Here is a 26,041-nt window from a genome sequence, read left to right on the forward strand (position 1 = left end):
AATGCAACCGGTTCGGACCGGTTCAACTGAACCGGTAGCGATGGCGGCAAGTGGTTCGGAGATCCGGTAGCTACGGCAGCGTGTGGCTCCGCCCACCCACCCGGTCATTGTTACTTCCTGATTCTCCCTAGAGCTGGATCGAGAGCAACCAGAGTGGGTAGTAACTATGTAGACTGAGCATGTGATCTTTATTTGCATCTCTGGTCACTCCCTCCTCATCTGGTGATTCCCAGTTTGGCTTAGTCTTCATTGCAGACAGACCTGTTTAAATGAGCGGCTTTGCCTTTCATTCTGAGACAACCAAGCGTGAGCTTTAGAGACTATTTTTACTTATTTTGGAGGATCGCTTTGGCAATTAGGCCTCTAGCTGGTCTGCTGGCGAGTGGTCTTGTTCCGGCTTCTATAGCCAAAGTCCCCGCCACCCGTGATTAGTGGTAGGGCCTTTGTAGGCTGGCATTGAATTGGGCCGGGGGTTGGGCATTCCCGGCGGAGGGGAAATCAGTCCCTACTCAGTTTGGGCACACTGTGAAGCGGCAGGAGCGTGTGGGAGTGCAATCAGAGCCACGGCAGCTTCAGCCTTTTGCAGGCCGGTTTACCTTTGTTGTGGGGGTAAATGGTGTCGCGCGCGCCTTCCACCAGCCAGCAGGCCCAGAAAGGGGACAAGAAGGCTTGCCCTACTTCCTCCTTGGGCCAGAAGAAGGGAACCTCCAGTCAGAGAGTTGCAACTAAGGGGGCAACAACCAGGAGCCAGGCAGCCATTTCAAGTGGCAAGAGGGGCTCGAAATCAGCCGAAAAAGATGCAGAAAGGCGTCAAAAGGCCTTGAAGAAAGAGCTGGCCAAGCTCCAGAAGGCTAAACAGAGCCAGAAGGCATAGTGACCCCCTCCTCCCCCAGAGAAGGAGTGGAAATTTCCTGCCCTCAGGGAGAGGAGCCATTGGATCCTATTAACGATCCAGCTCATTTGCAGCCAGCCACTTACAGTCCCTGGTTGCCAGATGGCGCCAGGGAATTGTCCTCTCCCACCTTGGGAGAGGTTCTGGATAGAGCTGAGGCCTTTGCATTTGCAAACCCTAGTTTGCCTGCAGCAAGTTTTGCAGAGTCAGGCTTGTATTCCACTTCAAGGCCCACAGCTTCCTTTACTCCGACTGCAGCAGGGATCCGCCCACAGGAGGAAACTGTGTCAGCAGTACCTGGTCATTTGCAACAAATGACTTCTCAGGCTATTGCCAAGGGTATAGCCATAGGCTTGCAGCAAAGGGACCTACCTTCTCCGGGGGTTCCACTTCATCAGCCTCCAGTGTTGCAGCCTGTACTTCAAGAGGCTTGGATGGGGCCTCAGAGTCTTCTATCTGTGGCCCATTCAATCAGAAGCAGAGACTCCTTGGCTGAGGAGGAGGATCGGATGGCCTTTTCTGAGGATGAAGGGAGGGAGTCAGATCCCTCCCCCTTTACAGGCTTTTTAAAATCTTGCTTCACAAGGCCAAGTCCAAAACGAAATTTGAATCTGAGGTTGTTCCCGACCCGGCTCCCAGCCTGGGGAGTTCTAGTCATGTGCTCTTTACAGAGCCAGCAATTGAGGTGGAGGTGGTTCCATCACCCAAATTATTTTTATATGTAGTCAAACATCAATGGAACAGCCCTGGGGCAGGGCTTCCCCCTTCCAGAACTGAGCAGAAGCTCTATAATGTTGCTCCAGATCTGGCTGAAATTTTACAAGTACTCATGGTGGACAACCCAGTGGCAGCATTGACATTCATTGCTCTGATTCCAACTGATGCAATGGATTGTCTGAGATCTGATGACAAAAAGGTTGAATTATCTTTATGTAAGTCCCATCAGGCTGCTGTCTGGGTGGTGAAGGCTGCCACTTCGGCTTCATTCTTCAACCGCGCTTCCCTGCTCTGGCTTTGCTAAATGCAGGAACGCATTCCACCAGAAGATCTCAGGGTACACCAAGATATTAATAAATTAATCGCTGCAGCTGAGTTCTCAGCAGATGCCACATTGAATGCGGCTAAGTTCGCTTCACAGTCCATAGCATCTTCAATTACTACCCGTTGCCTGTTTGCTTAAGCACTGGCAGGCTGACAATAAAATCAAATGGAAATTGGCTTCAGCTCTCTTGATAGGTGACAAATTATTTGGAGAAGTTCTGGAAACTATCCTGGTTGAGACCAGAGGCAAGGGCAAAGCCATGCCTTCCCTTTACAGACGGGGGGGGGGGGGGACCACCGGCCCTCTCCTTATTATAGGAGGCAGTCCTTTTGGGCCCCCAATCCGGGTTCCAGCTATCAGCCCTTTCAACGACAGTATCCTAGCCACCAGGATAGGCAACCGGACAGGTCAGATTTCAGGAAAGCAGACCTTTCAAGGGGCTAGAAATCGTCCTTACCACCGTGCAAAGTGACTGCAGGGCCTCACCACCTATAGATGGCCGGTTCAGCCTCCATTTCCATCAGTGGGAGGCCACGACTTCAGACACATAGGTACTCACTATGGTCAGGGTTGGTGCTGGAATCTCTCTGTTCCCCCCAAAAAATTTTTCTCTCATGCCCGGTCTCCAGGGACGCTTCCAAAAGGCACCTGATGGAGACAGCAATCCAGCACTTGCTGGAGATCCAGGCTATAGAACCTGTCCCTCTAGAGCAACAGAGACAAGGGTTCTATTTGATTCTATTTGTGATTCAAAAGATTTCCGGGGATTGGAGGGCAATTTTAGATCTAAAGCATCTGAACCAGTGTCTGGAGTTCAAACAATTCAAAATGCAGTCTCTCAAATCAATATTGGACAGCACGCGCGAGGGCGACTTCCTCACCTCAATAGACTTAAGAGAAGCATACCTTCATGTTCCGATCAAACCAATACACAGGCAGTTCCTTTGCTTTGCCTATTCGGACAGACATTATCAGTACCGAGCCATGCCATTCGGCCTCTTATCAGCACTGAGGGCCTTCACGAAAATATTGGTGACTCTGGTGGCCCATCTGCGCTCAGTTCCAATCAGAGTCCAATGCTATTTGGATGATATTTTGATCCAGTCCTCATCAGCCAGACGGGCGGAAAGGGATCTATAGGCCACAATAAGGGCGCTTCAAGATCATGGCTTCTCCATAAACCACAGGAAAAGCCACCTTTCTCCAATGACCAAATTGTTCCATCTGGGAGCCTTAATAGACACAGCAACATGCCAAATCTCCCTCTCTCCGGAGAGGAACGACAGTCTTCAACAACTAGCCAGGCGCATAATGGCTATGAGAGCAGTTCCTCTCTCACTCCTGTTGCAGCTCCTCGGCAAAATGATATTGTGTATCTCTATAATCCCATGGACACGACTTCACGCCAGGACGCTGCAATGGTTCCTCCTGCCATACCAAAGATCCGGCAGGAGCAACTCACAGGACAAGGTAAGACTCCCGTTGAACGTGTGGCGTTCCTTCCTGTGGTGGACATCACCAGCCCTCCGCAAGGGTTGCCTGTTCAAGGAACCTTCCCGCATCACCATCACGACAGACGCCAGCCTCTGGCTGGGGAGCCCATGACCAAAATCTGCTAGCCCAGGATGGGTGGACCCAGGAGAACCTGTCCCACAAGATCAATTGGCTGGAGCTCAGAGTGGTCCATTTGGCTCTCAAGGCTTTCAAGGGCTCCATCTCTGGCCGCCACGTATTAGTCCTAATAGACAATGTGAGGGCCAAAGCGCACATCAACCGACAAGGGGGGAACACATTCCAGGTCCCTCATGGCAGAAGCAGGTCATCTGGGTCGCTGGGCAGAGCGGCACCTTCTGTCATTGAGGGCAGAGCACATCTCAGGGGTCCTGAATGTGCAGGCAGACAGTTTCAGCAGGGTGAAGGTGGACCAGGTGGAATGGCATCTGCATCCCTCTCTATTCCAGCTACTGTCAGATCAATACAGGACTCCAATCTTGGATCTGTTCACATCCCCAGAGAATTCTCAGCTACCATGCTTCTTCAGCAGGTACCGGACGCGGGGAGCGGAAGGGACAGATGCCCTCCGCATTCCATGGCCTCCAGGTCTTTTGTACTCCTTTCCTCCTCTTCCCATGATCCCAGCAGTCATCAGGAAGGTGTTGGAGGAAAAGGCGGAGGTAATCATGCTGGCTCCTCATTGGCCCAGGAGACCATGGCTTGCCGACCTGATGATTCTTTTAGTGTGGCGACCTTGGAGGATTCCGGATGACGGGATCCATCTCAGCCAGGGGGCCTTGATCCACCTGGAGCCCCAGTGGCTACAACTGACCGCCTGGCGGTTGAGTGACAGGCCTTGAGGCGCAAACATTTCTCTCCCAGGGTCATCCACACTATTCAGGCCTCCAGACGACAATCCACATCTAGAATATACAACGCAACTTGGAGGTCCTTCTGCACCTGGTGCTCCAGGTTGCAGGTTGATCCATCGGCAGCTTTGGTGGCTCAGGTCCTGGAGTTCCTCCAGGACGGGTTGGATAAGGGATTAACACCAGTGCCATCAAGAAGCAAGTTGCAGCATTGTCTTCGGTTTTGTCTCTCGGGACATGGGAATCCCTTTCCAGACATCCCACAGTACGCAGATTCCTTAGGTGAGTTACTAATTTGTGTCTACCGGTTGTTCACAGGTATCCCATCTGGGATCTGACTAAGGTTTTGCAAGCTCTCACGGGCAGCCCCTTCGAGCCTTTAAGGCAAGCCACACTTTGTTTCCTGATGCTTAAAGTGGCATTCCTCATTGCAATCACTTCAGCTCGAAGGATTTCAGAACTGGCGGCCTTATTAGTCAGACAGGACTTATGCATCTTTCACCAGGAGAGGGTCATCCTGCGGCTGGACCCTTCTTTCATACCTAAGGTTAACACCTGGTTTCATAGGGCGCAGGAGTTGATCCTACCAAACTTCTGCCCGGAGCCACGACATGCCCTTGAACAAAGATGGCATACCTTGGATGTCAGAAGGGCCCTCCGTATTTATATCAAGCATACGTCTTCATTCAGGAGGACAGAGTCCTTATTTGTTTCATTCCAACCATCAACATTAGGCAACAGGGTCACTCCTTCAACAGTGGGATGGTGGCTGAGGGCCTGCATAGCCAAGGCATATGAGGTTTAGGCCCTCCCAACACAGGCCGAATAACGGCTCACTCCACCAGGAGTGTGGCCAGCACAGTGGCATGGGCGACGCAGGCCTCCATTGAAGAGGTGTGTCAAGCAGCCACATTGTCCTCCCCCTCACCATTCATTCGGTATTATAAATTGGACACCTTCGCTTCGGCGGAAGTGTCTTTTGGGAGGAGAATCCTCCAGAGGGTCCATAATGCCTGGGGGACTTAGGACCAGATGCTACCCACCCATTAAGGGGACAGGCCAGCTTTGGTATGTACCACTCCGGATGCTCTCAATCCAGCTCTAGGGAGAATGGGCGTTGGTCCTACCTTCCTAGTAGAGTTGGTAGAGAGCATCCAGCCCCACCCTTACGAATGTTTGGTCCACAATCCGAGAGGGACTACTGTTTTACAGGTCACAAGTCTATGCATCGCTTGCCTTGCCAAACTGGGAATCACCAGACAAGGAGGGAATGTCCAGAGATGCAAATAAAATCACGTGCTCAGTCTACATGCAGAACATAGAGTTACTACCCTCTCTGGATGCTCTTTACCAGCTCTACTAGAAATGGCGTTCAGGTAGGACCAATGTCCATTTTAACCAGGACCTGTTTTTACCCTCTGTGCATGTGCAGAAGGGTTTGCGCATGTGCAGAGGGTCCGCGCGTGGGGCGCATGCACTTCCGAACCAGTAGGGAAGGTAAGTAGATTTCACCCCTGCTGCTAACTATGTAGCTTGCTGGTCCTTACTGATGTCATATATCCAGCTGCTTTAAGTACAAATAACCTGGAAAAGATCCATGGTGAAAAGTATTCCTGTATATCTCTCCTCAGTCTGCTTCTAAAAATCTTTAAGAATAAAGGATGAAGCTAATATAATTCTATTCTAATTTCCCATTGTTTGAGATCTTCGTGGTTTCTGGAGACAATCAACCTAGGGACCATAGTGTTCCTCCTACATGAGACTTTTTTCCCTTGGTCCAATTTTAAAATCTTGTTCAGTGCTTTTCCAACTGATAGCCTAAACACTAAAGAGCAATAACTAATCTCTATGGGATAGTAAGCTGTTATAAATCAACTGGTAAGGTGCATAAGCCTACTTTGGAAATCTTTGGCAGTACAAGGAAAGGTGCACATTTTTACCAAATGGAGAAAAGGAAATTTTATGCTAAAGGGTTAAGTATTAATACAATTAAAATATACAGTATGCTTAATGGAAGTTATTAATAGGAAAGCCTGGAGCAACTTTGCTTTTTTGCCCTTATTTATTAACTGTTCCTTGCATTCTGTTCCTTGGTGCTATTCAGTAGGCTGCTGCATACCATCTTGAATTGTTTGATCTACTAATCCAGTTTCCTAAGAAAGTGACAAATATCCTTATTCACCCTTAGATCTTAGTGTCATTTGTAAAACTTAAATTTCTGGGTGTTTCTGTGTCAGGTCAATGTAGAATGAGTCACCTGGATATGATGCATATCAAAACTTTAACTTGTGTTTTGTGTTGGTAGGAAGAATAATTTTAGCTGAAATATAACTTGTCTTGCTTGCTTTTTTGTATCCAAATTTGTAATTTTAGATACCTAAATAAAATACAAAATTACAAATAAAGTTATAATTTTCAACTTTATTTTAGAGAAGTTCTTGACTAGGGATAATTTGTGGGAGAAATGGTATAAGAATTACACCTATTTTAGCCTTTCCTGTATGGCTTCTAATAAATACATAACATGTAAACATTTATTTTTGCTTTTGCTTTAATTTGCTTCCTGTTTTCTAATAAGGAAGAAATCATTGTGGGAAGAAGAGGTAATCAGTGGAAATGGGAAACAGAACAATTCAATCTATAATGTTTTGTTGTAGGGATAAACTACAAGAATCTCGTCAGCAGGCTTTGAAATTACTTCTGAAAATGGTGCAGTCCACAAAAGATATGGAAGATCTTATCTGCAAGAAAATTGACCTTTGTCTTGATGACAGCTTGGCATCTGGAGAGTTACAAGAGATCATATCTGAAGAAACAGTACTTGCACACCCATTGAAAACAATAGAGCTATGGAAATTAAAGAAAAACAATAGAATTTGCCAGGGTAAATAAGTAGAATAGAAAATAAACTATTTGACAGAATTTTGCAACCATGTTCTTGCTGTCTTCCATAGCTTTGCTGTACACGTAGTCTTTGTTTATCAACCATTTGTTCAGTGACTGTTCTAAGTTATGATCATGCTGAAAAAAAACCTTTGCTCAATTACATCCTTTGTAGTATTCCTCACTCATGTGATTGCCATTATATTCAATATGCATTGTCCTATTCCTTCCCTGTGCTGCCCCCCCCCGGCCCCCTTGCAGAGAGATTGGAAGGAAAGTGATAGCAAGAAAATAAGTTGTTTGCTCTTCTACACATTGAAAGCAATGTGATTGGGCTATCAGCCCTGGGCACACTATACATAACTGTTTATAAGTACTCTCTTAAAATCTCTTTTTGTCCAGTCTCTCCACTCTGCAAGGTAGGAGGTAACTAAGAGCTTTGTGTAGGCAGATTATCATTTGCCTAACTAACCCTTTCCTGCTGTTGGCATTGCTCGGGATGTGTAGTAAGCAAATAGCTTACTCTCTTGAAATCTCTTCCTCTCCAATCTCTGCTCTGCAAGGGGTTCTATGAAGAAAAGCAAACCATTTCTATAGGCAGCCCCTTTTCCCAGCCTAGTCATGGTCAGGTGATTTCCCACTTAGCAACCACTTTGCTTAGTGGCAGAGCTGCCAGCCCAATTTTCCTAGTCCTGGGAGTGCTAAATGGGTGTTTAATTGCTGTCAATGAAAGGAACCTACTGTTGCAAATTTCTGTTGCTTTTGTTCTTTTAATCACTACCATTGAAATCCCTTGAGCTGCCTTTCTAAATGACAAAAAGAAAGAGAGCACCTTCATTATTTTGCAGTTTTCTCTGAATACTGATATGAACCTGGATGTAGGATGCAAATGAAAAGACCTGAGAACAAAAAACAGTCTTTGATATGAGGATTAGACATTTATATTGATAGTTTTTTTTCTTTCTGGAATATATTATAGTCTTTACTAGACCCTGTTCAAATACAGCATTACCTTTTGGGGTGGGGGGAGAGGTTATCAGGCAGGCAGCAGAACTTGGAGTTACATAGTCCTACTTTTATTTCTTCTTTGCCATATTAATTTTTTTTATATTTATTTGAATCAGCTTCGTAGGCTTTTACAATACTGATTGAGAGGAGGGGGTATGTTATATAGACTGTAGAAAGATAAGGCCTTATACATCAGTTTGGATTTTAGTTTGAGCTGTCTATCTAATTTTATGTTTTTTTCTAGGTTTGCATGCCACCCACATTAAATAAATAAATAAACCATTTAATTAATTAATCATTTAATTATTTAATTAAAATGATTAGCTACAACTATTCATATTCATCCTGGGTTGAAAAAAAAAGTACAGATATCAGTGGCCCATAAAATAAAAGCAGTATCTGATCAATACAGGTAGTCCTCAACTTACAACCACATCAAGCCCAAAATGTCTGTTGCTAAGTGAGACATTTGTTAAATGAGTTTTGCCCCATTTTGCAACCTTTCTTGCCACAGTTATGAATCACTGCAGTTGATAAGTTAGTAACAAGGTCGTTACATGAATCTGGCTTCCCCACTGATTTTGCTCATCAGAAGTTTACAAAGGGTGATCACATAACCCTGGGATACTGCAACCGTCATAAATATAAGTTGGTTGCCAGGTATCTGAATTGACCATGAGGGATGCTGAAAATGGTGATAAGTATTAAAAATGGTCATAAGTCACTTTTTTCAGTGTGGCTGTAACTTTGAACCGTCACTAAATGAATTATTGTAAGTCAAGGACTACCTGTATGTACATGTTAGTCACTTAATGCTAACTCATAAATTGTCCCATTCCCATCTCATTTGCAATTTAGTTGCTATTGATAAAGTCTGATGGGAAGGGATTTCTTCCATTGGACAGGGGGAAATCATAGACCTAAACTAGAAGAGATGCAGTTAATCCTTCCCTCCTAGATCCATCTTTCAGTGGCTAGTCAAATGCCTTACAGTAAGTCCAGCTATCATTCTGAACTATAGTTGGTCAATACTTAAAATTTTCTTTTACCAAGGATTCAATTTGATATTGTAAACCACAGAAAACAAGAAGAATACTCTAAATGAAGTTCTTCACATGGCTATGAATTTATTTAAACCCTCTAAACCAGATTTTAAGGAATCATTATGAAGGTCTTATTGATTGAGAATGAGAAATATCCATACCTTATATGGGATCCTCCTGTGGAGACATAATTAGACTCTGTCAAATGTTTTACATTTGGAATGTGCAGAAAGAAGCACTGTGGGGATAAAAAAGCTACCAAGCAATATAATAAATGTACAAAAAAGAATATACTAAAATCAATAAAATCCAATCAGCACCAGTAAAAAATAAAAACATCTGCAGATACAGTTTTAAATAGTAAATATAAAAATACTAAGAACAACAAGTAGCGTAAAACAATCGAACAGAATCTCTTGAATATTTTAAATGCAGGAAAGTTACGTGTAAAGATACGCTTTTAAAAACTAATTCTATTATAGATGCTGAATTCTGCACAGTGACAATTCTGTAATAATTTTAATTCAGTTGAATTGTAACTTGGTTTATAAAATTTTATTAGCAAAATATAATAAAATGTTTTTCTATGTTTTTTAAACTTACATTTTAAAAATCAATTTATTGAACAGGTGAAGCTCCTGATCAAACACTACTGGAACACAGCTTTGATTCTTTGGAATTGAGTGAGCATTTATGTGAAAGTATTTTTGAAAATCCAGAACTTATATTTGAAAATGAAGAGAGGATTAAAAAAATTGGCCGTTGTTTATATATCGCTGTGGAGAAACTTCTTGATATGCTTGCTGAATCAACCAAACAAGTAAAATACTTTTATTTAGCTAAGTAGTAATTAAATTTTATATATTAATAGCATGGGAAGCCAGGCAGTGCTGAAGACCTATTCTTTTATATCAATGGAGGGAAGGGAGATAAGTTCTTGAATTGATATGCTGCTGTTTTATATAGTTCACATGTTATTGCATCTCAAACAGTCTTCAATATAACACTTTAAATAAAGATAGTCCTCGCCTTATGACCACAATTGAGCCTGGAATTACAGAGATAAATTGTTGTGGTTATTAACAGGCACCTGCATGACTGCCCTGCTTAAAGACCACAATCCCTGCTCTCTCTTTTGGGGTTGTTAAGCAGACTGCGGGGTGCCTCAGGATGGGAGTGGGTTCCTGGGAGACCTGGCATAGGCATAGGCCCACTCTGCAGCATCTCTCCCAGCTCATACGCGGTGTGTGCAAGGCGCCCCCCATTCCTTAGGCAACCTTGCACAGCTTCCCACCCCACTGGGAACAACAGGCCTTGAGTTTCCACCCTATCCCATCACGCCTTGTCTGCTTACCTCTTCTGAAGGTCACCTTTCTTGAAAGAGCATCCAGCCAATGTGATACAGGGCCTTCTTACAGAGCCACCTAGAGCCATCCCAGAAGTGGATGGCATTTTGGAAGTGGGCACTATTTTCAGGATCTCAGGAGGGTGTGATTTTCCAAAGTGGAGTAAGGCATGACTAAGTGGGGAGGAGACCCAGGGCCTCTGGGATCTGGCAAAACAGAGGTGGGGTGGTGATAGATCAGTGGGGCAGTTGCAGTGTCCTTGTGGTTGGTCAGAATGGCAGGTGGATTGCCAAGCGCCCAAATTATCATAATGTGACCATGGATGCACTGCAGCATCCATAAATTTGAGTACAGATTGCATGTCCTTTCTTCAGCATTTTTATAATTTTGAACAGTCGCTGAATGAATGGTCATAAGTGAAGCAAATAACTACATGCTCAGCAATATGATTAAATAAAACAGTGAGAGATCAATGTAGCTTTATGAAACATAGCAAGTAAAAATACCCAACATTACTAATAGTTTTATAGACATTCTAAAGAGTACAATTATTGCATGGCACATCAATTGAGAATTCTGAGATACATGAAACCCAACTATCATTGGTCAGTATCTATCAATCATTATTGAATAATGCTTTGCCATATGATTAAATATCACTTAAGCTTCTTAAGAAATTGAAATTGTCCATTTCAATTGTACTAAAACTCCAGTCCACTAAATATATTAATAGCTTTACTTTATTTTTAGTAGTTTAACATTTTCAAAACTAATGGCATTTTAGATATAATGATAATCTAATAGATAAATTAAACATTTTGTATAATAAAAACATTATGGAAGTGTAAACGTTCCTTTCAAATAATATTCTATAATATAACATAGAATTTAATCTTGGTGATGGTTCATAAAACCCTAGAAACCCTTTTTTCTGCTTCAAAAAGGAAGCAGGTGGATACTTATATTCTTATCTTACCAATACTTCAAAGTCCAAACATGACACCATGCCTAAGGCATTATTTTAATTGTGACATACACACCTGATGCTCAGTCTCCCAAGGATCACAACCTGCAGGGTTTCAAATTTTATATATAAAATTTCCTATCTACAAATTGTTTTTGTGTAAGAAAAATATGAGTATAAATGAAACTTCACTACAATGTAATATCTTTCCTTTGAAGGTACTGTACTTAAATTTAAAATAGTTACAGAATGTTGATATGTTTATGTTACTGACAAAGCTAGGATTCCTTATCCTTTCTTTCATTGGATTCTTGGAAGAGGGCAGGGAGAAATCAGTTTTCTAGATATATTTCCCGCCAATAAGCACTAGGAATTGTGCTACTATTTAGTCATTTGCCATCAGATTTTGATAATAATCTCAGGTGACAGCTATAAGAGGGATTTGGGGACTAGGTGCAATCTAAGACTTCAAGTTGTCTCTCAGTACATATTTTCATTGTCTTTTAAATCTCTTTGTTTGGAAGCTGGAGGAAATGCACAATATCCATAGTAAGACTAAAGAGGAATGCAAGAATAAGAATTGGGAATCATGCCAAACATTTAATGAACAGCACAAATTAATGGACTGTTTTAATGAAGAGAGTAAAGTGCAGAATCAACTTGTGTTAGAGCTTCATAAAGCAAAAGGTAAGCAAGCTAAACTTCCCAGTAATGGATCATGGACCTGGCCACAATTACATAAAGAGGAGGAAAATTTTTAGCAAGTAGAGAGCCATAAACATTGAATAAATACTGGAATTTTGCTACTATAGCAACATGTTTTTCCAGTTGCTAAAGTTTTCACTTGACTCTATTATATATAATTTCATTCATTCTATTCTTTATTGCTAATCCTCATAATTTGACAGCAGAATTCAGTTAAAAATTTAGGTACAGTAGTAAAAATCAATTGAGTACTGGATTATTCCTGAGAAATATGAGCTATTAATTTGTCAATTAATAAAAAAGATAGGGAAAACATGGCTTCTACAATTCTTTCTGCCACACTTTACCAGAACTGGCTATAAGAGGTGAGGCATCAGTACTGTTTTAGAATAACAAATTAGTACATTGCATCTATGTATTTCAAGGACTTGGAATGTGGATAGTGGGAAGCATATATTCCAGCCTGGATCATGTGATCAGAGAGAAGAGACTTAAAATGGAGCGGTCAGCAACACTGAGTAGCTGCTTAACTACATTTCCTATAGGAATGCACTGGTATATTTACTAGAGTGTTTTTCTCTGCAACTTACAACTAGAGTGTTTTTCTCTGCAACTTACAGATCCAGCCCATTTTAAAATTTGATATTTGCTCAATCTGGAAAAATTGAGAATACTTGGACCACAACATCATTCAGTGTTGGATGATGTAAAGTCAGAATCCTCAATTGAAATACTAATAATGAAGCAAAAGGTTAAATATGGAAACTTAATGGAAAGGCAATAGTTATTGGAAAAGACATTAATAATTGAAAAAATTTAAAACAACAGAAAAAGAAGCCAAAATGGTTAGAGAGCTGTCATTGATAATGCAGGCAGAAGCAACCAATGACAGACATTTCTGATTAAACTACATCCATCAAATTAAAAGAAGTCAGAAATAAATAAGAACAAGAAAGTTTTAAGGGAGGAGTATTTTGATTATGGTGTTATAATATTGCAGAGCACAGTATATTACATGGGAAAAAAAGATTATCTCATGCTATGCTGATTATACTGCCATCTGATGCTTTAACTGTATGGTGCTTTAATGTTTATATAATTAGAATAAATGGTAAACAATTACATATAGTGAAATTGACATTTTAAAGACAGACTCCCTGCATATAGAATCCTACACATAGAGAATGTTAGCATTATTGATTGATTGATTGATTGATTGATTGGTTCGATTTATATGCCGCCCTTCTCCGTAGACTCAGGGCGGCATACAATGCGTTAAGCAATAGCCTTCATACTTTTGTATATACCTGCTTAGTAGGGCTAAGCACTAACAGTTATTATATTACTATTTTGTATAAATTATTTTACTGTTGTTCATAATAATTCAAATGTTACTCTGTTTTGAGTTATAGGTCTCATTGAAGGTTATTTAACAGAAAGACATTATTTGGAAGAAGCTTTAAAACTTAAAGAAGAATCTGAGCATCGTCTCATTGCAGAATTGGAAAAGCTTAAAGCACAGATTCAGAAGTTAACCCAGCATAATGCAAGATTTGCAGAGGAACAAAAATTACTAATAAGTCAAAATAAAGCTTTGGCTGCCAATGTGGGAGAGAGAGAAGTTGGTATGAAATGAAATATATAATACTATATTAAATATGTAATTTATGTAATTTATGTAAATGTTGGCTGGAGAATAAGACTGCTGCCAGTGTTAATGTAATTTTCATTGTATCTACTTAAAACAAAAGTAGGCAATAGTATTTATGTTGGTTAAACTGCAGCACAAGTGTTATTTCTAACAATAATATTTTTATTAACGACTTTAGAAAATGTTCATGTTTCTTGAAATATTCATTTGCATTGTGACCCATACCATATAGACATGATTATACATGGATCTGGGGAGAATGAGGATAACCTTTTCACAAAAACTGATTGAAATTTGGGGAAGCTATGGTGAAGTTTTCTTCTCATTAACCCTCCTCTTTTGCTCCTTGTAGGTTTACTAGCAATGATGATAGGCATCAGAGTTAGGTGGCTATAACTTCCACTTTAACTTCCCAAAATCCTCCTTGTACAGCTATATTACAGAATATTTTACAAAGGAAAAAGTAGTTAGATTCTTATTCCCTGTATTACATGCAGTCAATTCTGGGCCTTGCCAAGACAATGTTAGATGCCAATCTGAGTCATAATTATAATTATAGTGTATTGAAAAAAAGATTAATTTATGGTATATAACTAATTTAAAAATATATGAATTTTGAAAAATGTTACGTTCTTGGTACTGCTGTTTTTCCTTTATGTATTAGAATTAATCAAAGAGATAGAGCGTCTAGCAAAAACAAATTTGGAATTGCAGTGTCAAGCAGAGAAAGATTGTTCAAACTTGAATACACAGATGAAAATCTTGGAGATTGAACTTGAAGACCAGTTAAACAAAAATCAAAATCTAGCTGCAATGGCATCTGAAGTTATTGACCTAAGACAACAAATGGAAACTCTTGAAAGACAGCTGAAAAATCAGAGAGATTTCATGGATGTAAGAAAAACATGTATAAAAATTTGGAATATTTTTTTTTCTAGCACTCTGACTTAAAGGTTTCTCGCAAAGTATAAAATTATGCTAATCTATGAAAAAAATAAATGTTAAAAATTAGTAATTAAATTATTTTGATTTGGTTTGAAATCTAAAATAGACTCTAATATCTGTAAAATTAACTTTCATTTTCTTAACAGAAGCAAGCTATTGAAAGAGAACATGAACGTGATGAGTTTCAAGAAGAAATTCAGAAACTAGAAATGGAATTAAAACTTACAACAAAATCCCAAGCTTCTGGAAAGTCCAGAACCTATTTGGTGAGTAAAATCATTGCATATCAAAACTATTTTTAGTGTTAACTTACAATATAAGTATTTTGTTGGCTGGGCAGCCTTGTGCTTGAAGCAAGCATTAAGAGAATCTATCAAAATGAAGAAGAATGAATGTTAGAAGTCAAATATGATCTGCTGTGATTGTATGCAGGCTAAATAGGAAAACTATGCTCCATTACAATAGGATATGGTGTTCCAATGAGTTCAGTATGAGTGTTTTGTTTTATACCATTTTGTTGATGTACCATGGGCACCAAAAGATTTTAAAAGATTTAACAGAGAAAAAGTAAATTCAGCTACAGGATGGCAGAATTGAAGCCTCTCAGGCCACAATTTTAGTAGACTTTCCCAAATAAAAGGAAATGAATTAGAGGCACTCAGGGAGAAAGTGAAACTTTATAGGCTCACTCATTTTCTCCAATTTTTTTGCTTCTAATCAGCAATGAGTAAATGAAGTCTGATGAGTGCTTACTGACAGAACGAGGAATAGAAATCAAAGTAGTGTTCTAATTCCATAGTTTCCCAAGCTTTTTCTAGTATCATTTTATGAAATGTGGCAATCTAGAGTATATAGGCTTTATCAAGATCAGAACCAGCTATAAATTAATCAGTCAACTTGATTCACTTTCCTCATTATCATGGAGCATTTAAAGGTTCCTGCAATGAAATCCTTACAGGTAATCCTCACTTAATGACCCTAGTTGGGCCCAGAATTTCCATCGTTAAGCTAAGCGCTTCTCAAGCGAAACTTCATATGACTGCACCGTTTGGCAGTTTCAGTATGGAATGGGACAACTCGCCACAGGATAATTCAACAAATACAAAATTTAAATTAATTTCAATGTGACTGTGGCAAATAATAAAATAAAGTCAATCCAGAAATACAAGAGTTAAAATAATTTTGACAAAAAAATGGTCACGAATAATAAAAGTAACTGAATGAAACAATTAAAACAGCATTGAATTGTCCCATGGCAAGTTGGCCATAGTGAGTTGGCTGCAGCATGTTGGCCGTGGTGAGTTGTCCTAGATCAATTTCAGTAATCTCAGTTACTATTGTTAGGCCAGAATCATGCAGTCATTAGACCAGAATGTTCTGTCCCCCATCCTCACACAGACAAATGCAGTATCAAATGCCTGCCAATAATTTATTGTATAAATAGACCAGAATTCCTGGCAGACAAGAGTTCTGGCAGCTTACTGTAAAACGCCTGCCAAGTCCAATTAGTACTCCCAAAAAGCAGGAGATGCCTTATCTGCAGTCCGTTTCCAGAGTGACAAATTATCCACAAGAGTTTAGTCCAAAATATATCTGAGCCAAAGTGCAGGATTCACCATGTGACTCTTTAGAGTTAAAACTTTTGTCCGTCACAAAGCCTACTGAGCAATCACGCCCCTTTTATCCCTTGTGGGGCGTGGCTCAGTGACTCAGCTCAATTCCTGGCCCTCCCACGCCTCTTCCTTTGCTGCGCACGCTTCTCCCTCCGACGCTGCCTGGGATCAAGCCAGGATTCATCATTATCACTCTCTATCAATGGGTGCTCCGAAATGCCTTCCTCCTGGCCCATCCTAGGCTGTTCCCCTGGCCTTTGGATGGAACCTGAGGCATTGCCAGAGAGGAGGGTCCTGGAGAGGGAGGCCTTGTCAGTTCCTCCCCCTCACCTTCTGAGTCCTCTTCCTCCATGAGGACAGGCTCAGGAGTCGGAGTCACAACACAGAACCTCACACTTCTGCTGTTGTTGCCTCTGCTTCAACTCTTCCCACCTGCCTATTTCCCCCTTTTCTCTACTCTTTTGGCCAGCCTACACTCTGCCATCTTTGCTGTCCCTGCTACCCTATGCTCTTTTTACACTACTGCTGCTCTGCCCTTTGCCATGCATGCTCCACCAGCTTTGTCTTTTTCCTCCCACTGCTGACAAAGTGCATATGGTCTGGCCCTTTACAAGGCAGTTGCTGGCTACATGCAGATCATTGGAGATCTTGGAAGGGCCAACAGAGGGCATAAGCGGATAAGCAGAGACTGTATACAGATTGGTGGAGGCCATAGATGTATGGGGTAATGTTATTCAGTGCAGGCACAGTACTATAAAGTAAGAGATTCAAAATAAATTAAAAATTAAAAAAAGATTATGATCCAGAACTGACAGGGTAGATCACAAGTTGCTCCTGCTACCTTTTTTGATCTCCGTGATCTCATACTCCATAAGGAGTTCCTTGGGGGAGGGGGGGAGGTAGCAGGAGCAATTTGTGATATTCCCTTCAGCTTCTCCATTGACTTTGTTTCTGGGAAACCAGGGAATATCACAAATGGCAATCACATGAGTGCAGCTTGCAATGTTGTAATCATAACACCTGGCATGTCTGAATCATAATCTTTTTTTAATTTTATTTTATTAAAAGTTTTCTCTTAATATAAAATAGAAATAGAAATAAAGACAATGGAGAAAGGGGATAGAGGAGATAAAGTGAGGGAAGTGAGAAAATTTTTAAAAAGAAACAAAAAGCAGTAATTTCTTACTTTTTTCAGTGCAATAAGATACAGTACATAATAAAGCTCTAAAATCAACTTTTTTTTTTTTTTAATTTGATTTATATGCCGCCCTTCTCCAGAGACTCAGGGCGGCTTACAATGTGCTCAGCAATAGCCTTCATCCTTTTTGTTATATCAATAATACCACTAGCCATTAAACATTAAAAAGTTAAAGATGCATATTAATTAATTATAATTAGGCATACTGTTTTATCTAAGCCTCCCCCCCCCCATTCATTTCTGATGCAAGGCAGGACTACATGAGACCTATGTGTATCTTAGCATTTATATGACTGTATCATTAAAACTAGAATATGTTGAATATATAAATTGTCTACATTACAGGATGAAGTATAATGACTTGACTACCATACATGCATTAAGATTTATCTTTTTTCTTCCTTGTAATCTCTTGGGATCTTTCAGAGAGTCTCCAGTTGCCTTGGAGCAAAATACTTTGAGCAGGAGCTAACTGAATATAGGCCTTCGAGTTTTTAGTACTGCCAAGGAGCAGCTTTTGATTTGAAACATTAGATTAATCAAAGTAAAAATATTAGGAATATGGTGATTATTTTCTTATCGTTTGTGTTTCTTTTGTATTTGTCTTTATAGGTAGAATCGCTCCACAATGAAATAAAAGAGAGAGTGGATGATTATAACAGACTTTTTACAGAAAAAGAGCAAATAGAGAAACTCCTTGCTGCTCGTAATGAAGAAATAGAAAAGCTGGAAGGACAGGTCAGGGAGTTGCAGTGTCTGAATAAGGAGGTGGCAAAGAATGTTGATAAACATATGCAGGAACTGGAAAAAATGAAAAAGAAGGAAATTGAATTAAAAGAAGTAAGCTTAATTTTGTAATTTTATATTTTTAGTAAAGGGTTTGGAATTTATACAGGACAGCTAATAACTGAAATTGTGCGCTTTTTTTCAAATGTACAAACTTCTCAATGAAGATGGGAAAATGCAAACAGGTAGTAAAGAAAAATGCAGCTACTCAACTATTTTGGCTTGGTCTACTAAGAGGCATGGGCATGTATTTGGAAGCATTGTGAGGGGCAGGAAGAGGTCTGAAAGCACATGACCGATTGAAATATAATCAGGGAATATCTGTTTATTTTGAATAAAAGGTAAAGGGGTCCCTTCAGATTTTACTTCACTAGTCATTGCCAACTAAGGGGGAACTGCTTATCTCTGTTTTAAGGCCATTGAGCCAGCATTGTCCAAAGACATTTTGGCGGTCAAGTGGCCAGCACGATGTTACCTTCCCACCAAAGTCGTTCTTATGTATCTCGGATTTGCATGTTTTCAAAGTGCTAGGTTGGGAAGAGCTGGGGCGAGGACAGGAGCTCACCCTGTCACATGGTACTCTGCTCTCGAACCTGGGCTGCCAGCTTTCCAGCTGTCAAGCCCAGCATCTTAATGCTGAACCACCATGCCCCCCTTATTTTGAATAGGTTTTTGTTTATTAATCATATCTCATTTTTATTATTGGTAATTTTCTTGATAAGAGCGTAAGAATATATTCTCATCAAGGTTTGATGGTCATCCCAGCTGGTCAGGTAAAGTAAATAGGTACCTACTGTATATTGGGTAGATGCTTGCAGTGGATGATCACTTTAGTAACTATGGCCAAAGTATCATTTCATTTTATATGGAAGAAAGCAATTGCAAAAACATTTCTTTATTTTATCAAGAAAATTACTCGGTTATACAGTATAAAGTGATTGCCAGTATAATGCCAGACATTAGTTCTCTCAGGTCAGATGCACTCAGCATCGTATTGAGAAAATGCTGAGGATCTAACAGTATCAGTGAAGTGGTTAGATTAAAGCATTCAGGATAGCCAGTTGCTGATGTTTCTGTGCAGACACTGGACACAGTGAAAACACTGGATAATGAAGATTTTGCTTCCTGAACACTTTTGGGTATGTCTTACAGATTTTTGGCTGCTAGTCACAAAAATAACCTGTAATTTAACCTATTGCTTAATGTTCTATAGAAATCTTCTGTTTTTACATAATGGTAATTTATACCTTCAGTACTTGTTGGCTATGCTGCACACATGAAAGAAATATACAAAACGGAACTGTTGTTGAAGCACATCGAGTACACCAAATACAACTGAAATATCTATGGAGATCCAAAAGTAGTGGCTCTGCTGCTTGAAATGCAGCTCAGATATACCAAGTACTGTTGTTACATATGCAGATGGGATAACCGTGCAAGAGGGTCACCTTACATTAAAAAGAAATGACCACTCTGAAAGTATTTGGTTCCAGGAGAGAAAAATGTGGCCCATGAACCCCTGTTGACACGGCAAATATTTTTGCCTCCACTTTACATAAAACTCACTGATTAAAAATGTTGTTTCCAAGAATAACTGATGCCAAGATTAAGGAAGGCTTTTATTGGTCCACAGATCAGATACATTATTAGTGTCAAGCAATTCAAAGATCTGTTAGTCAGGCTAGAGAAAATTGCCTGGAATGCATTCGGGAAGATGTTGAGAATTTTCTTGGCAACTATAGAACACCAACATACATTCATCTGGTTGACAAACCTCTTATGGCACATATGACCATGGAATTCAAAATGTCACTAAGATTCATTTTCTGTATTCACACTTGGACTTCTTTCCCCAAAATCTAGGTGCAGTCAGTGAAAAACATCATGAAGATTTTCATTAGGATATTGCCATAATCAAAAAATGATATCAGGGCAACTGGAATCCATTAATACTGGCTGGCTGGCTATTGTTAAACACTGCAGTGAGGAGCAACTGGCACTTGAGTACAAACTAAAATCATCAGCTAAACACTTCTGCCCCTGTTGAACTCATGCAGCATGTCAGAAATATTAGTAACTAAATACATTATAATAATTGAAAATTAATTTCATACTCTCAAGATTCCTATGTGATATGTCCTCCTGAAATTATATTTGTGTTCAGTTTGAAGGAATCTATGATAACCATCAGAAGGTTTCCAGAAAGCAAAACTTTTGAAAAAAGTTGTCCAGTGAAATTAAAGCGGGAAAGAAGAATTATAGTGGAAATATGGAACATAAAGAACATGATCATGGAAAAACTGAATGCAATAAAATATGATATCCGTGAACTGTTTATTGACATCTTAAGCATCAACAAATAGAAATGGCCTGGGATTGGACATTTTCAGTCAAAAGATTATACTGTTCACTAGCTAGGACATGAAAAACAAAAAGTACAGCATTGCTTCAGGAAGGATTTAGCAAGGACAATGGATATAATGCAAACAGTGACCAAATAATACCAATTAGACTTCTTGGACTTTAATATGAAGATTATCCAAGTTTATACTCAATGACTGATGTAGAAGAAAAGGAGGTTGATGAGTTTTATGGTCAAGTTCAATCTGAAAGCGAACACAACATGAAAGCAAGATGAGTTGCATATGATTGGAGACTGGAATGCCGAAGATGGAGATATTGACAAAAATGTAGTTGGACTATGCAGCTTAGGAAACAAAAATGAAACAAAAGAATTATTCACCAACTTCTGCTGATCACATTGCAAGATGACCAAGGCCTGAGGGATTGATTGCAGGGACCCATGATCCAGGAAAGAGCGCAACTAGCATGCAACACAAAATTGCACAGAGTTTCTCCTAGCTACAACTGCCTTCTTCAAGCAAGAGTTGTGAGTCTAGGAAGAACCCCAAGTTTTGCATGGGATCTCTCTGGTGCAGTGCAACCCTATCCAGAACTAAAGAAGATCCATGAAACTATAGCCACTTGGAGTCTTATCAGAGTTTAACCAAAGTCTGTTGTTCCCATCCAGACCCCATAACCTCCAAGTACTGCAAGACAGTAGCAATAGCAACATGTGGGTCACCTGGATGACAATATGAGTATTGTCAAGAAAATGGATGATGCCTCATCCCAAAGTGATAGATGATGTCTCCCAGCAGCTATCTGTAGATGTTAAAGAGGAGCGCAGAAAGTACCAAGCCCTGCATATGTCACAAAGGAGTGGCCATGGACTGGACCTTTCAGTCTATCAATACTGATTAGGACCAGTCTTAGAAAACAGCCAAACCAATGCAAAACTGTGCCACTTAGAACTTGCAGCCATACCAAAAGGCTACTATGGTCAGTGGTATTGAAGGCTGCTGAGAGGTCAAGGAGAGCAAGGATGGATGCATTATTCCTATCACACTTTTGCGAGATTATCAAATCACAAGTGTGATCAATACTGTTTCTCTGCTGGAGCCTGCCTGAAATGCAAGTGTTCAAAGGGTAGCAACGATAATCAAGGGAATAAGAAGCTAAGTCTACTGAAGAAAATGTTTATTATGGATTTGAGTTATAGAAAGTGAGATAACAGTTCAATATTTCAAAAAAGGACTTCCAGAACGAAACCAATTACCCAGAACAGTGAGGGAAATTCTCTTTATTGAATGTACTCAACAACAAGATGTAAAGAGTAGTTTAACTACTTTCTTTACTGGGAAGGGGGTATTGGACTGGATTGCCTAATTATAGGGCTTTGTGAACTTTAATTATCTTCAATTAATTACATATTAATACATATAAAATCCTTTCAAAAGATGATCACATGATTACTGACTAGAGCAGCACTTGCCTCTTGCTTTTGTTGTTTCTGGAAAGCTAAAACATCAACATGTATGAAAAAATATTTATTTATACAATATTTACTTATTCAAGCAATTTTTGATGTTTTACAGGATAAAGGAACATTACAGCAGCAACATAACAAAAATTTAATTCTGATTTCTACTTTGCAATCTAAACTAGATGAAGTTAGACATAGAGTACTTACTGATACTAATGAGGATCATATAATGCTAAAGGAACAACTAAAAATACAAGAAGAACTTACAACAAAAGAGAGAGAGGTACATCAAATAAAACTCAGTGGGAACAAATTTCATGTTGATTATTCTCATGTGAAAATATAATTAGCAGTGAAAAATCCTATTCCAAGAATATAATTTATAAATGCATAATGTCTTTTGTAAAAGTCCACAGATCCTTTTTCTTTTGTTTGCAGATGTTTATACAGATAATCCTCATTTAAAGACCATTTTTTCAGCAACTGTTTGAAGTTACAACAGTGCTGAATGAGATTTGCGACCATTAATCTCTGCCTCCTGAAACATCCCAATTTAGTTTCTATCCATCATGGGCAGATGGAACAATTGATTCTATCTTCTCTAAAATACAAAGAATATTAGGTCTTATTTAGTTCTCAGAAAAATCTTCATGGTTAAATGGAGTATGCAGAAAACATTTCCATACTTGCACAAAATGCCATTTGTTTAATTTCGACAACCCATAAAAAGAATTAAGTCTCTTTTTAGCATTTTCCAAATTCTTTCTTACTTTTCTGATCTGAGGAAAGAAAGAAAAGCTGGAGGTTTCCTTGATGATTGCTTGTAAACAATGAAGCTAGCACATTCATCACCATTTTTTGTAAGAGAGTTTTTAGCTCAGGTTTGCAAATCTGGGTGTAATTTTCTTTCTTTTGATAGATGTTTACAGTTTAGGAGTCATTCTAACTGAAATATATATAATTTATATAAATAAATAATGTGAACTTTTACAAAGATATGTTGATAGAATGACTGAAGATAGTAATAGTTTGTTTAATTCCATAATTTCATTTTGCTTCAGGTTGCTGATTTATTAGAACAACTTGAAAAATTTAAAGAGAATTTAATGAATAAAAATGAAGAAATCTTACAGCTGAAATCAAAGTTAGAAGTGGAAAAAAATGCTAACATCAACAAACTAATCCAATTGAAAGAAGAAAATGCACACCTGAAAGTACGTCTGCAATTTAATTTTAAGGAAAAATAGTTTCTTTAGAGATTGTGTTCCTAGAAACTACATCTAAATTACCTTAATTAAGGAGAAAACATATATATATTGCTGTAGCAATGCCACGAAACATTACCGGTAATTAAAACTAGACCTAGAGTTTAGATCTAGTTTAGGTGCACAGCCTTTTTAAAAGCAAATAAGCATGAGTAAAATTAGAGAAATATTGCACTAGGAGAAGATGGTATGCAAATCCTAAATTTAATTCCAGTGTCTCTGTTCAAAATTGGACTTCTTAGGAGAACAGATACATTTATATTCATTATATGGTTTTCAGAAAGGAATGCAGAGCTGTTTTTTCCATTTACATTTGTTGAAGTGCTAACATTGGTGTTTTGATAGACTTCCCATCTAATTTCTAGGAAAAATTGAAGGAACATTATTCATTTTAAAAAAATAAGACTTTGTTATAGATTGAAACTAGTGTAGTATTTTACGGCCTGGCTCCCTTTGAGTTAGAAATTTATCACTCAGTGATTTTTCGGAAATAGACATAAAAATACAAATATAGCAATTTTGCTCTGACTGATGAAGTTATTTGGATTAGCAACAAAATGTCTCAGATTAAAAAAGATTGATCCAGTTGCCATGATTCAACCTTTAGACACCTTTGGCCTGGACGATTACAGTAAGTCCTCATTGACATACAAATAAGAGCAAGGAACCTAAAAACATAAATATAAGTAAAATTTTGAGGCACTGAAGGCTGTAAATTTTAACAGAATTATCTTTATACTTTACATGCTAACTGATGTCTATGTTGTATATAGCACACATCAAAGTATATTTTGCTTTTAAAGTGCAAGGCTCATGTATCTTCAGTTGGGAGTATAAGTTTCCCCCATTTAGAAGCTATGTTTCAATCCTGTTTGTAGCTTGATGTCTGAGCTCAGATTCTACTAAGGCTAAGAGAAAGAATCTTGAAAACATAATCTATTTCCTAGAAAATAGGAAAATGCAATAGCTTTGTACTTTTGAACAGAATTACATAACAGTGCAAACGTATTTTGTTAAATTTTATCCATCTGCAAGCCAAAAGTTGTTTTAATCAAGGCTATGCTATCTCATAATATTCCTAAAAGCAGAAGCTATTTGTTCCAATTTGTTCCAAATATAATTTGTTCCAAATATAAGAGAGAAGGTACTGATTTAATACATAGAAACTAAAAAAAAGTATTATTAATATTTTCCACAATGTGGGACATATTTGGAGTTTCAGCATGCAGTTTTATTTTTGTCAACAGTAAAGGAACAGATTGTGATAGATTGATCTGTCTAACACAGACCTTTTTTCTGTTAGGAAAACATTGAAAAATTGGCCATACAATGTCAAAATCCAGGTGAAAATGAGCTGGTTATTCTGCAGTTTCTCAAATCCTTGCTTGAAGAAAAAAATCAAGAAACTGATCACCTGAATGAACAAATTGAGAGACTGGAACAAAAAATAGAGAGTAGCAAGGAAAATGAGGTAACAAATACCACTTTTTAAAATTTGCCTTATCTATTGATATATATTAAATTATAGAGATTCAAACAGATATAACAACAAAATTGCCAGAAACTCAAGCAGTGAGAATATTATTTTAGAAGTTTCTACTGCTAAAGTTCTAAAATACTAGATTTTATTTATTGACCTAAATAGAAATAGCACTTAGACTTATATACCTTTTCACAGTGCTTTTAGAGCCCTCTCTAAGCGGTTTACAGAGTCAGCATATTGCCTCCAATAATCTGGCTCCTCATTTTACCGAGAAGGGATGGAAGGCTGAGTCAACCATGAGTTGGGAAAAATTGAACTGCAGCCAGCAGTCAGCAGAGATAGCTTGCTGCATTCTAACCACTGCACCACCACAGCTTATGTGACAAATATGACAAATACAGGTAGACCCCAGTTTATGACCACAACTGAGTCCAAAATTTATGTTGCTAAGTGAGAAGTTTGCTAGGTGAGTTTTGTCCAATTTTACTACTCTTCTTGCCACATTTGTTAAGTGAAATACTGCAGTTGTTAAGTTAGTAACATGGTTAAGTGAATCTGGCTTCCCCGTTGACTCTGCTTGTCAGAAGGCCACAAAAGGTGATCATATGACCCCAGGACACAGCAACTGTCATAAATATTAGTCAGTTCACAAGCATCTGAATTTTGATCAGATGATCATGGGGATGCTGCAGTGGTCATAAGTGTGAAAAATGGTCATAAGTTCGCTTTTTTTTTAGTGCCATTGTAACTTTAAACAGTCACTAAATGAACTGATGTAAGTTGAGGACTATCTGTAATAGTTTGCTTGAGTCATCATTTCTTTTCAGCCCACAATCACGTTTTTATTTGAGTTTCTAATTAGTTTCTACTTCACAATATTAAAATGATTGATTGATTGATTGATTGATTGATTGATTGATTGTTTCGATTTATATGCCGCCCTTTCTCCGGAGACTCAGGGTGGCTTACAATGCTTTAAGCAATAGCCTTCATACTTTTGTATATACCTGCTTAGTAGGGCTTTCGCC

The 26,041-nt window shown here is 39.0% G+C and overlaps 1 protein-coding gene across 1 annotated transcript in view; it reads left to right on the forward strand.

Annotated features, from left to right (window-relative positions):
• Positions 1–26,041, forward strand: part of LOC139309058 (pericentrin-like) — a 133,698-nt gene that overhangs the window by 34,249 nt on the left and 73,408 nt on the right. Inside the window, exons 16-25 of the mRNA XM_070933136.1 lie at positions 6,955–7,181; positions 9,861–10,051; positions 12,066–12,228; positions 13,659–13,871; positions 14,562–14,791; positions 14,989–15,108; positions 18,266–18,493; positions 22,378–22,548; positions 23,327–23,479; positions 24,834–25,001. Of these exons, the coding sequence (XP_070789237.1) occupies positions 6,955–7,181; positions 9,861–10,051; positions 12,066–12,228; positions 13,659–13,871; positions 14,562–14,791; positions 14,989–15,108; positions 18,266–18,493; positions 22,378–22,548; positions 23,327–23,479; positions 24,834–25,001 (1,864 nt within the window). The remainder of the gene's footprint in view (positions 1–6,954; positions 7,182–9,860; positions 10,052–12,065; positions 12,229–13,658; positions 13,872–14,561; positions 14,792–14,988; positions 15,109–18,265; positions 18,494–22,377; positions 22,549–23,326; positions 23,480–24,833; positions 25,002–26,041) is intronic.

The sequence above is a fragment of the Pituophis catenifer genome, unplaced genomic scaffold, assembly GCF_029215685.1.
Source record: "Pituophis catenifer annectens isolate HBS135680 unplaced genomic scaffold, rPitCat1.0.hap2 SCAF_1, whole genome shotgun sequence".
Taxonomy (NCBI): Eukaryota; Metazoa; Chordata; class Lepidosauria; order Squamata; family Colubridae; genus Pituophis; species Pituophis catenifer.